Source organism: Emydura macquarii, unplaced genomic scaffold (assembly GCF_026122565.2).
Source record: "Emydura macquarii macquarii isolate MOO-44397 ecotype Brisbane River unplaced genomic scaffold, CSIRO-AGI_Emac_v2 contig_1604, whole genome shotgun sequence".
NCBI classification, from domain to species: Eukaryota; Metazoa; Chordata; order Testudines; family Chelidae; genus Emydura; species Emydura macquarii.
The window spans coordinates 76,365-88,913 of NW_027131741.1; the positions used below are offsets into that span (position 1 = coordinate 76,365).

Genomic DNA, 12,549 nt, shown 5'->3' on the forward strand with positions numbered 1-12,549 from the left:
TGCCACCCACTTCTACTTCCCCTACCAAATCTTCCCTGTTTGTGAGCAGCAGGTCAAGAGAAGCACGGCCCCTAGTTGGTTGTTCCAGCACTTGCACCAGGAAATTGTCTGCGACACCCTCGAAAAACTTCCTGGATTGTTTGTGCTCTGCTGTATTGCTCTTCCAGCAGATGTCAGGGTAATTGAAGTCTCCCATGAGAATCAGGTCCTGTGAACTGGAAACTTTCCCTAGTTGAGTAAAGAAAGCCTCATCTACCTCATCCTCCTGGTCTGGTGGTCTGTAACAGACATCCACCACGACATCATGCTTATTGTTCTTGCTTCTAAGCTTAACCCAGAGACACTCAACTGCCTTATCTCCAGTTTCATACTGGAGCTCAGAGCAGTCATAGTGCTCTCTTACATACAGTGCAACTCCTCCACCCTTTCGCCCCTGCCTGTCCTTCCTGAACAGTTTATACCTTCCTGAAGAGTTTATATAGTTGAAGGCTGCTACCAAATCCCCCCCTCATTCTTCTAATTTGCAGACTAAACAAGCCTTGTTCCCTCAGCCTCTCCTCATAAGTCATGTTCTCCAGCCCCCTAATCATTTTTTTTGCCCTCCACTGGACTCTCTCCAATTTGTCCACATCCTTTCTGTCGTGGTGGCCCAAAACTGGACACAACACTCTGCATGTGGCCTCACCACTATCTCCCTCACGCTATTGTGTTAGTTATGACAATGTCAGCACATTCGTTTTGGCCACTTTGGCCGAACTAATCATTTCAAAGGACGATTTATAAACAGCAATAAACCATCACAAATCCAAATGCGGACATTTGTTGGTCTTTTAAGACGTTTAAAATGTGGGGCCGAGAATTAGTGCCGCATCGCCGTGCCAACGAAAACGTACAGCCTGCCTTTGCCCGCACGGTCTTACCCCCCGCCTCCCTGTAAATTTGAACTCCACACCTCTAATTTCTGTCCCTGGGGAAAACAGATCCAGGGAGTTTGGGGCGTGTGTGGTGGGGAGGGGGGAGGCTGGATCAATAGATTATAAAGCCAGATGGGCCCATTTTGATCAGCTGGCCTGACCTCCTGTGTAACCTGGGCTGGAGGACGTCGCTGTGGTCGTTGCTGTCGGAAGCGGAGCAGATGTTTTAGAACAACGTCCACTCATGGCACCGAACCGGCCAGTGATGGAGAACCCAACCCAAGCCGGGACCCCCTGGCTGGATGCTCGGTTCAGTCCTGGCTCTCTTCCCCTTGAGACAGGGGACTGGCTGCAGAGCGGGTGGAGGGCCAGTCACATGTCCTGTCACGGGCCCCCCCACAGCCCCCGACTGACTGGAAAGGGTGAGGTAAAAATACACCTAGCCCCTGCCCAGGGTCTCTCTGGCTGCCCCCTCAGCTCCCCCCACACAGGCTGTGCTGGGGCCACCCCCACCTCTGCTCCCCGAGAGCAAACCCCTCTGGGCCCCCCCAGCAATGACACCTCCCCCACTGGCCTCTCCCCACAGAGCGATGGCTGCCGGGAAGGAGTGAGGGGCTATCCCCACAGAGCGATGGCTGTCGACGGAGGCTGAGTCCCATCTGCACACGTCAATGGCGGGCGGGTTCCGTCCCCAAAGCACAGCTGCTGACGGAAGCCGGGCTCTCATCCCCACAAGGCAACGGCTACGCGCCGGGCCGGGAAGGGACGGAGGACGGGGCCATCCCCACAGAGCGATGGCGGCCGGGAGGTGACGGAGGGCGGGGCTATCCCCACAGAGCGATGGCGGCCGGGAGGGGACGGAGGGCGGGGCCATCCCCACAGGGCAATGGCGGCCAGAGCGGGAGGGGCGGGGTAATGGGCTAGCATCGTTCCTCGCGCACGTTCCAGAGAAAGGGGCGTGGCACGCCCGCCGCGTTTCTAAATCAGCCCCGCCCCTCCGCTCAGGCCCCGCCCCCTGGCTCCTAGCCCAGGCGGATCGAACGCTTCCCCCCCCTCCTCCCCCGCCCGACTCTCGCTCGCTCCCGCCCTGTGTGCGTGCTGCGCCATGAGGTCACTTCCGGCGCAGCGGATAAGCGGCCCCGCGAGCCGGCGCCAGCCCCTTTTTGCCTCGCGCGGCGCAAGATGGCGGACACGCAGGTCGGCGGCTCCCTGCGGGCGGCGGGGCCGGGCCCCGGGGCTCGGTTCTGGGGGCGGGAGGCCCGGGCGGGGACCCGGCTCTGCGGGCGGGGCAAGGGGCCGGTCTGTGCGCCTCGGGCAGGACCCCCGCTCCCTCCCCGGGGTGTCGAGTAGCGCGCATCCCCCCCACCCCCGGGACCGGGCTCGGCTTCCCCGGGCGGCGGCGATGAGCTCCGGCCCGGCCCGGCCCGGCCCGGGGGCTGCTCTCGCCGGGTCCCGGGCTCGCTCTCTGGACAGCCCCGCACGGCCGCGCCCCGCTGGCGGGGCGGAAGGGCTCTGCAGCCGGCCCAGCTCTGCTGGCCTCTGGGCCCTGTGCGCGCCCCAGCGAGCGCCGCGGCCCTGCCCTGGCCTTTCCCGGCGTGGCCCTGCGCTCGGAGCGCAGCTCGCATCCCACCCCCGTGTGCGGTGTCTGTGCGTGGCGCTGTCCGGCTCTGCGTGCCCCGCCCCCCCTCCCCGCACCCCGGTTCTGCCCGCCGGGTCTGTTGTTGGGGTGACGGTCTTCATCTGAACTCCGCTCTGCCTGTCTTTCCCGAGCAGACGGAGAGGGCCTACCAGAAGCAGCCGACCATCTTCCAGAACAAGAAGCGGGTGCTTCTGGGAGAGGGCGGCAAAGAGAAACTGCCCCGTTACTACAAGAACATCGGCCTGGGCTTCAAGACCCCCAAAGAGGTAGGAGTGTGTGTGTGTGAAGACCAGAGTGGGCCCAGCCCTGGCTGCTCCTAGCTCTGTTCAAAAAATCATTGAAGGTGAGGGTTGGAAGGGACCTCAGGAGGCATCTCCTCCACTCCCCTGCAGAAAGCAGGGCCAGCCACAGCTCATCATCCCAGCAGCCAGGGATTCCTTTGGCCTGACTCATTAACTTGCTCTTCATACAGGTGAGGAAGAGAGGTTGGAGCTTTAAGAACACTTGTAAAGCCTTTTAATAGCTTCATCAAAGGGTCACTATAGAAATAGTGTTATGTGTGGGCAAGAATAAAATCCAGTGGTATAGAGATCATCAATTCAGCCCCAGGTTGTCAAAGGACCAGAATATTTCTGTCAAAATAGCAGGTTTAACAGCCAGTGAATAACCCAGGTGGTTATGAAAAGCAATTTCTGCAGATTTCAAGGTGGCTCTTTTCCTTGCTGACATGTGATGTTTGTTCTCACGATGGTCTTCCAAGTCCCACTGGTGAAGGGGCTTTGACGACAGTTGCCAAGTGGCCTTGCTGATGTCAGTTCATACAGACAGGGGTAAAGGCCGCAATGTCTCTGAGATTTACATTTCCAGTCCTGTTGTTGCATCCCAGAAAGTGAATTTGGGTGGTTACAAGTGTTTTTGATAGATGTATTTCTGCAGTCCTCACTACCTGCTTGGCTCCAAAGCACTGATGTCAGGTTTCTCTGTTTTTAGGCCATTGAGGGTAGTTACATTGACAAGAAATGCCCTTTCACTGGGAACGTCTCTATTCGTGGTCGTATCCTGTCAGGTAAGGCCTAAGAAATGCTTCTGTTCTTTGGGTGGAATTGTTACTTTGGCTACATTTCAAAACCTTTTGGTTACATGAACACCCTGTAGGGAATGGGCTTTGCAGGCCTGTGTGAGTAGAGCTGTCGTAGGTTCTGAATCCATCAGGTGAACAAAATTTTGGCACGTGATCTAATTAATTGAAAACAGCCTGCTGTTTGAACCTTGCATAGAGTAGGGCAGATTGCAGTTGTCCTTGAGTCTGAGTCTGCTGGAACTACCAACCCCAGCATACAGCAATCATTGTTAAAGGTGGTAGACGTAGCTTGCCTTTAATGTGCATCCCACTTTTTAGGAGCTTGGATCCCAAGACACCAGATGCCTCCCTTAGGATTTGTACGCTGCCTACCTGAAATTAATCTATCTCTCCTTTTCACTGCTACTGTGGTCCTGAGCTGCAAATGATGCCATTCTCACGATGGTCTTCCAAGTCTCGTGGTGAAGGGACTTTGACGACACTGCCAAACGGCTTTGCTGATGCCTGGCAAAAGGACCTGAGAGGTGGGCAGTGCCCTTCCAGAGAGAACTGCCACTTCTTAGCTCAGGGGAAGCTCTTTACACGGAAATAGAACTGTTTTGACCCAGATAATGAAGAGATCAATTTCAGGGGGACGTGTTGCTTTTTAAAAATGCATGCGGAGGCAGCAGACTTGGTAATGTTGCCCAGAATTACCTGAAACCATCCTTTGAAGGTTAAGTACTGAGTAATCGATTTCTAATCTACAGTGGATTAGAGAGAGAGAACCAGTCCTTTCCAAGAATAAGGAATAACTAATTAGACAGCTGCCATCATCTGAATGTAATGCAGGGTAGGATAGAGGGATTGTAGTACCTATGTTAATGCATGAAGCAGGACTTTCAGCCTTGTAAAACTGGTACTGTAGTGCTTGGAGGGAGGATGGGCTACTGGTTAAATCAGGGGTCATGTTCTCAATAATCCCAGTTCAATGTATGTCTTTGAGCGGAGCCAGGGGAGGCAAGTCTTTTCATTTGTCTCCAATCTATACAATCAAGGTTGGTGTTTAAGCTTTGTAGGGAATGAAGTGCACTATATTGTACTGGATGGACTTCTCTATAAATCATTGATTAAAATAGCTTAATGGTAACATAATGGGAAAACGCAACCTTGAAAGTCTCCTGCATTCAAATACTATATTGTCTGAGTCCCACTCTCCAGACCTGAGCTTTTTTGAGGAAATCTCAGGCCTTATCTATACTAGGAGGCTTTTGCCAGTGTAGTTATACTTGTAAAGCTAAGCTGGAAAAGCCTTTCTATTATGGATGCAGTGATACCAGTTCCCTGAACAAGCAAAGATATACTGGCATAAGCACAGTGATACTGGTACGTGTCCGCACTGGAGCTTATACCAGCAAAGCTGTGTTGGTTTTAAAAAAAAAAAAAGCTACATAACTATACTGGAATAACTTCTTAGACCAGGCCTCTGTGAAATAGCAGCTTCTGCTTAAACACCAAAATGAGGCGTGCTCAACACTTCTCTCCCTCTTTATCCCTGTAGGTGTGGTTACCAAGATGAAGATGCAGCGTACCATCGTCATCCGGAGGGATTACTTGCACTATATCCGCAAGTACAACCGTTTTGAGAAACGCCACAAGAACATGTCTGTGCACCTCTCCCCCTGCTTCAGGTGAGCACAGGAGCAGTACTGGGGCTGCCCTGTCTAGCAGTGATTTGAAGGGAAGAGCACAGCACCTCTACTCTGAGCATTGGTCATACTTGACATAGCCAATCTGTACCATTCACTAACCAGATAAGAGTCCTGAGGACTACAGGCCCCAGAACGCAGTGATGTCATCTGGGCACAAGATGAGGAGTCTGGATATCTGTACTAATCCATTCTGATATGACTGGCAAGTGGCTATCTTCTGCCTCTGTTTTCCCATGTGTAAAATGGGAATGACTTACCTGTCTCGCTAGGTTGGTGTTAAGGTTAAAGTATGTCAATGCTTTGAAGTTGAGATGTGCTGCAAGTGCTAAATACTACGTAAGTCTCAACCCAAACAGGAAGCTGTTCAGATCAAAAGAGCATCTGATACCCAGAATTGTAGATGATGACTGCACTTTTCTCTAGAAAGGTAAATGAAGTGGATCCACACTGTAAAGATATATGGGCTGTGCTTTTCCTGCTCCTGACCTAGAGCCTGTTTGCTGGTGATGATGTCTAAACTCACGATGGTCTGCAGAGCCCCCACTGGTGAAGGGGGACTGCTGAAAATGCCAGTCTGGCAATGCTGAACCATAAAACATGTTCTGGTCTGGCTGCCCCTAGTTTCAAATGCTTCTCTGTGCAGGTACTCTCTGGCAAACTGTCAGAGCCTGTATGTGTCGGGAAGTTTATAAAGTGAGCTTGTCTCTGTGTGACCTGTGTCCATTTAGTAAACATCGAAGTTTTTACACGTTTCCTGGGAAGAAGTCTTCTTGTAGTGCTTAAGATTGGGGAACTTACCAAGAATGGGGACTCAGTCTTTATGCTATTTCCTGGTGTTATTCTTCCATCTTGAGTAAGTCTCTTCATCTCTGTTCCGTATTCCTTTGTAACATGGGGATACTTGCCTGCCTCCCTGGAGATTGTAAAACTTCATAAATAATTATAAAGCTCTTGGAGATCCTTGGAGGAAAGGTACTATAGCAGAATATAGTCAACCTCTAAAATGACATGCTAAGATAAATGTAGTCGGAGCAGAGAGAGGGTGCTGTAGCTTAACACTACACTGATCCCTGTGTGGACACTCATTCCAAGGACTCTAAGATGTCCTGGATTAACATTTCAGTCCAAATTCCAGTGATGGGGAACCAAGCAAGAAATTTTCCCGAGTATCTGAAAATTGCAAGGAAAGCACCTAATCTTTGCAGGGGTGACGTGTCCGCAAGCACTTGTTTTAACCCTGATTAACATTCCCTGGTGGGAACTTTGTGTGCTATCTGTCTTATATCTTGGAACTTGCTTTCCATACATGCTAAAGCCAAATGCTAGACACCCCTGGTTTGGAAGTGGAGGGAGGACCTCTCACTTACTGAAAGCAAATGCTACCTGTTTGGCACTTAAACAGCAGCAGAAGGTGCCTTAAATACTTTAGGTACACGAGACCTGTTTCTCAGTGTTGTCTTGCTCAGTTGCATTTTGTCTCTTCAGTGCTGTGCTGGTACATTTGTGCTGCAGAAACAAATTGATGGTAACCAAGAATCTGCTGCTTTTGTAGTGAACTTAAAGCAGTTGTGCTTTTTTCCAGGGATGTCCAGATTGGGGATATCGTTACTGTGGGGGAATGCCGTCCCCTCAGCAAGACAGTCCGATTCAATGTCCTCAAGGTCACAAAGGCTGCTGGCACCAAGAAGCAGTTCCAGAAGTTTTAAAGGCGACAAATGGATGATCAGGATGAATAAAGCTTTTGTAAAAACCTGTTTGGTTTGTCATCTGAAATGACTGTAGGACTCTAGCAAAGGATAGTGGGCCTGCTCCAGTTCATAGAGTATCTCCAGGAGTGCTACGTGGTCATGTTACTCTCTTCACATCTCAGTGCTGAGATTGGTAATTCTAAATGTCCCAAAGGGGGAGGGAGGAGGGCTACGCATGTACAAAGAAGGCATGAACTGTTTTTGGCTTCCCTGTCTTTGCTGTAAGACTCCTCTTTTCATACAGAGATTGCTCCATGGTGTACAAGCCAGCTGAACAATGCAGGGAGATTTCTCAGCCTGTATAACAAGAGGGGCTGTGTTCCATTTTTTAATGAGACTCTTCTCCCAAGTGTGTATGTTGTGTCTGAGTGAAATGAATTTTCAACAGCCTTTCAATGTAAATTGACTTCCTTTTTCAATCAGGCGTCATTTCTTCCTGGCCTAGCCCTGCTAGTTCAAGACTTTCAAGAAAGTCTGAACAAGAGCAACATTTCTATTAAAAAAAAAAAACAAAAAAACCCAGGTTTTTAGAGGGAATTTGGATGCTTTAGGTCAAACAGGGCAATCTTCAGCCTGGGCTGAAAGGCAGCACTGCACTCAGTGATGATCACAGCCCCCCTGCATGCTCTAGCCTCTATTTTCTCTTTCTCTAGTCCCATGATTGTTCTGTGGATAAATATTTAGTTGGGGGGTGAGAGGGAATGCCTCCAGAGCAGGGGTTGGCAGACTGGGGCCCAGTCCCCCTGCTCCAGTTGTCATCTGCCCATAGGGGAACAGCTTCACCAAGAGTGAGGAGGGAGCCCCCATCAAATATCCTAGGGCTCAGGGATAGTGCTTTGGGGAGTGGGGGGCCCTATTCAAATCCTCTCTCCCCATCAGGCTGAGCTGGGAATTAAAGCTGGCTTTCCCACATCCTAGGTGGATGCTGTCACTGGACTGAAAGGTCCTTGCCATTTTGTGGAGCATGAGACCGGCATCTAGCTCATTTCCTGAAGAGGTGGGTACCCACTCGAGGAGGGAGGTTCCCACGGGTGTCTTGCAAAACAGGAGCGTCCTTGGATTTAGGTGTGCTCCTCTGAGAGGTGCATGGTCTTGCACACACCCCTGGGAGCATTTTCCATGGGCTAGGTGAGATGTCTCCCTGTCTAGTCTGGTTTGTGGATTGCATGAGGGGCTGGATGTGGCTCTGTGAATCTGTGGTGTTCCTGTGACTTTGCTAGGTGCCAGGCTGCTCAGCATTGCAGTGCCTGTGAGTTTCCCACCCTGGCTCCCTTTTTTCTTCCCGGCCTGCCTGGAGCCCCACAGCAGCCAGAAGGTCTAATTACAAAGAGTTTGCTGCAAGGGGAGATGGTCACCGTCAAGTGAAGCTGAAAGTGGTTTGGGTTGCATGGCTAAAAGGCCTGAGGGCTGAGTTGGGGTGAGGAACATGTGGGTCGCTCACAGATAAAGAGCCTGCGCTGTGGTCACCTTAAACCCAGTTTGGCTCCTGTTAGTGGAGCCCGTCTATCCACATGCACCCAGACACAGTGCTAGAAAGAGGAGTGTGGGGGGGCATACCCATTGATAAGGAATGCTGGGGGAGGGGCCAGGAATATAAACAAGCTCCCTCATAAGCTTCTCCTGTCAGAGCCAAACCCTGGAGTCAGATGTGTGGGAAGAGAAAAGGGAATGAGTGCGCACCAGATGTATTACTTTAGCGGGATCATATGGGCCCAAAGAGTCCAAGGTGTTAAAAAAATAGAAAGGGCTATTGGGAGCACAAATGCAGGGCCATGTTAAGGAACCCTGAAAGGGAGAGGGGTGCAATAGCCGGCACCTTTATTATTTTGCGCACGGATAAGGTCTAATTTCTGTTAGACCAGTTTTGCTTTATTGATTTCCCGTCCCCCACTTCTCCTGTTTGCCAGACATGATCCTAACACGCCCCTTGAACTACATCAAGAGGCCTTTTCGTTTAGACTCATTCAGTCCCTCTGTCTCCCTTTTGCACCTTTTCCCATCATGATTTATTGTGACGTTTTATGAGTGTTCACTTTTCACAGTTGAGTCACCCCAGGGTAAATCTGTAGCCCAATTATCAGAACAGACCCGACGCCGGCACAGGTGAAAGAGGCAGTGCCCAGCAGTGCTCACTCTCACATTGTTTTCGCAGTGAGGGGAGTTTGGCTGGGCTAGAGCCCTGTGCCTGCCTCTGTTCCTCAGCATCCAGTGATAGCACTTCTGGCTGACCACCCTGTACAGTTGTCTTTGATGTCTCTGGGGGCAGCATGAACAGGGAGAGGGGCGTCTGCACCCAGCAGCAACGGGTCTCACTGTGGCGGTCAAGAGTGGATCACTAGCGAAATAGGAGTCTGGAGAAGAGAAGAGAGAGGGGACGTGATAACAGCTTTCAAGTACATAAAAGGTTGTTACAAGGAGGAGGGAGAAAAATTGTTCTCATTAATCTCTGTGAGTAGGACAAGAAGCAATGGGCTTAAACTGCAGCAAGGATGGTTTAGATTGGACATTAGGAAAAACTTGCTAACTGTCAGGGTGGTTAAGCACTGGAATAAATTGCCTAGGGAGGTTGTGGTATCTCCATCATTGGAGATTTTTAAGAGCAGGTTAGACAAACACCTGTCGGGGTGGCCATGAGTGCAGGGGGCTGGAGTGGCCCTCCTGAGGTCCCTTTCAGTCCTACAGTTCTATGTACTGTGTGCATCATGAGGCCTAGTGTGGAATATCCAAGGGTGACATCTCTGGGTGCAGATACTGCCCAGCCGAAAGCCGCCAGCCCAGCTGGGCTTCTCAGCTGACATCTGCACCCGCAAAGATACCTCCGTTATGCAGCAAGGAGATATTAAGGATCTCCTTGCCTGGGGCCATTGGGCAGGATGTGTCATTGTGTACGTGTTCCCAGATGCCTGTTGTCATTGGAGACCGAGGCTTTAATGCTTTGAAACCATCTTCTTGCATGGTTGACAAAGCTGCTCACGCTGTCACGGATCTTCTGCTGCTCCCAAGGAAACTCCCCATTGCTACAAATACTTAAAATTAGGATGGGCAAAGCCGTGGAGGATCCATCTTTCCCTGGCTTCTGGGAAATAGACGAGATGAGTCCTGGTATAGGTTTTCCAGCTGAAACATCCACGGAGAGCAACAAAATGATAAGAGTTTTAGGCGCTAGGAGCTATGAGGAAAGGTTGAAAAAACTGGGCCTGGGTAGTCTAGAGGAGATTGCAGGGGGATATGGTAACAATCTTCCAACATCTAAAAGGTTGTTGTATGGATGATGTGACACTTGTTCTGCAGGTCCACCAAGGTTAGGGCAAGAAGGAATCAGCTTAATTGCAGTAAGGGAGCTTTAGGTTAGATGTTATGAAAACCTTTCCTATTGGAAGAGGTAACCGAGGGAGGTTATGGGATCCCCATCACGGGAGGTTTTTAGGAAGGTCAGTCAAACATCTGTCAGGGTTGGTCTAGTCATATTTAGTCCTGCCTCATCAAAGGAGATAGACAAGATGCCATCTGGAGATCTCTTCCCGCCCTACATATCTATGATCCTGTACTAAGGGGGGGACTGTCAGACAAGCTCGGACAGGCTCAGTTCAAACATTTCAGTCACACTCGGACGGCAAAAGAAAACCTTATCCACCAATGCACAAAAAGATCTGTAACGTTCTTTGTACCTATCACATCCAGGAGGATAAATATTTACATGCTCACCTTTAAAGGTCAGTTTCGTGCTAATGAGAAGAGCCAGCCACCCTAAAGTCCTGTTGGTCCATGATGGATGGATCAAGACCTTGCATTGAGCAAGCTTCCCACACACATCGTCCCCAGCCAAAGAGCATCTACCTTGTCTAGCTACTTTCATCCACCCCCCGTCAGATCTCAGTGCCTCAGAATGCCCTGGGAGGCTGCCAGACCGGCTCACCAGGGGAGCATGGGGCCCCCGCCTCAGAGCTCTCCATCTGCCAGGTGAGCGTGGGGCCGCCCCGAAAGAGCCAGCGCCACCTTGTCCCCATCAAGGTGGATGGAAGGAAGGTCCAGGGGGTCTGGGACACGGGCACTGAGGTGATGCTGGCCCTGCCTGAGGTGGTGAGGCCTGGGCCGGATAGTGCCCGATATCTACCTAACCCTGAGGGTGGTGTTGGTGCCCCCACCCCCAGTTATGGTACCTGTGATGAGGGTACATCTGAGGTGGGGGGCCCAGGAGGGCCCCCAGGAGATGGGGGTGCACGATCAGTTACCAGCCACGGTGCTGATGGGGAGTAATCTGGAGGAGTGGCCAGGGGAACCCCAGAGCACCTTGCCCATAGCTAGAGCTGGTGAGATCCCCCAGCACGGTGTGGGGGACCCTGCCCCAGCAGGACAGGAGCTACCAGGGGCAGAGCTTAGCGGGGCTGGGACCCAGACACGGCCAAGGGCGGTGAATAGAATCATAGAATATTGGAGTTGGAAGGGACCTCAGGAGGTCATCTAGTCCAACCCCCTGCTCAAAGCAGGACTAACTTCAGCTATATCATCCCAGCCAGGGCTTTGTCAAGCCGCAGCTTAAAAACCTCTAAAGAGGGAGATTCCACCACCTCCCTAGGTAACCCATTCCAGTGCTTCACCACCCTCCTAGTGAAAAACTTTTTCCTAATGTCCAACCTAGACCTCCCCAACTTCAACTTGAGACCGTTGCTCCTTGTTCTGTCATCTGCCACCACCGAGAACAGCCTAGCTCCATTCTCCCTGGAGCCCCCTTTCAGGTAGTTAAAGGCTGCTATCAAATCCCCCTCATTCTTCTCTTTTGCAGACTAAACAAGCCCAGTTCCCTCAGCCTCTCCTCATAAGTCCTGTGCTCCAGCCCCCTAATCATTTTTGTTGCCCTCCGCTGGACTCTCTCCAACTTGTCTACATCCTTTTTGGAGTGGGGGTCCCAAAACTGGATACAATATTCTAAATGCGGCCTCACCAATGCCGAATAAAGGGGAATAATCACTTCCTGCGACCTGCTGGCAATGCTCCTCCTAATGCAGCCCAATATACTATTAGCCTTCTTGACAACCAGGGCACACTGCTGACTCATCTCCAGCTTTTTATCCACTGTTACCCCCAGGTCCTTTTCTGCAGAGCTGCTGCCCAGCTCGTCGGTCCCCAGTCTATAGCTGTGCATGGGATTCTTCCTTCCTAAGTGGAGGACTCTGCACTTTTCTTTGTTGAACCTCATTAGATTTCTTTTGGCCCAATCCTCCAGTTTGTTTAGGTCACTCTGTATCCTATTCCTACCTTCCAGGGTATCTACCACTCCCCCCAGCTTAGTGTCATCCGCAAACTTGCTGAGGGTGCAATCCACCCCATCCTCCAGATCATTAATGAAGATGTTGAAGAAAACCGGCCCCAGGACCGACCCCTGGGGAACTCCGCTTGTGACCGGTTGCCAGCTAGACATGGAGCCATTGATCACTACTCATGGAGCCCTATGCTCTAGCCAGTTCTCTATCCATTT

General features: G+C 51.2%; 1 protein-coding gene and 3 non-coding genes across 4 annotated transcripts; all 4 read left to right on the forward strand.

Moving 5' to 3' along the window:
* Positions 1-1,984: 1,984 nt before the first annotated feature.
* Positions 1,985-7,079, forward strand: RPS11 (ribosomal protein S11). Its single transcript, XM_067555293.1, has 5 exons — positions 1,985-2,111; positions 2,688-2,819; positions 3,544-3,619; positions 5,175-5,304; positions 6,908-7,079. Exons 1-5 carry the CDS (start codon positions 2,097-2,099, stop codon positions 7,029-7,031), a joined length of 477 nt encoding a protein of 158 aa, XP_067411394.1. The 5' UTR covers positions 1,985-2,096; the 3' UTR covers positions 7,032-7,079.
* On the forward strand, positions 3,278-3,371 carry LOC137157869 (small nucleolar RNA SNORD35). The gene has a single exon (XR_010921251.1). It is a non-coding gene; the product is annotated as a small nucleolar RNA SNORD35 (small nucleolar RNA).
* LOC137157868 (small nucleolar RNA SNORD35) lies at positions 4,054-4,144 on the forward strand. Its single transcript, XR_010921250.1, has one exon. It is a non-coding gene; the product is annotated as a small nucleolar RNA SNORD35 (small nucleolar RNA).
* LOC137157867 (small nucleolar RNA SNORD35) lies at positions 5,827-5,921 on the forward strand. Its single transcript, XR_010921249.1, has one exon. It is a non-coding gene; the product is annotated as a small nucleolar RNA SNORD35 (small nucleolar RNA).
* Positions 7,080-12,549: the final 5,470 nt, after the last annotated feature.

Coding starts and splice junctions, on each gene's coding strand:
- RPS11 (XM_067555293.1), top strand. Junction 3,620..5,174: donor TCGTGGTCGTATCCTGTCAG/GTAAGGCCTAAG, acceptor TTATCCCTGTAG/GTGTGGTTACCAAGATGAAG. Junction 5,305..6,907: donor CACCTCTCCCCCTGCTTCAG/GTGAGCACAGGA, acceptor GCTTTTTTCCAG/GGATGTCCAGATTGGGGATA.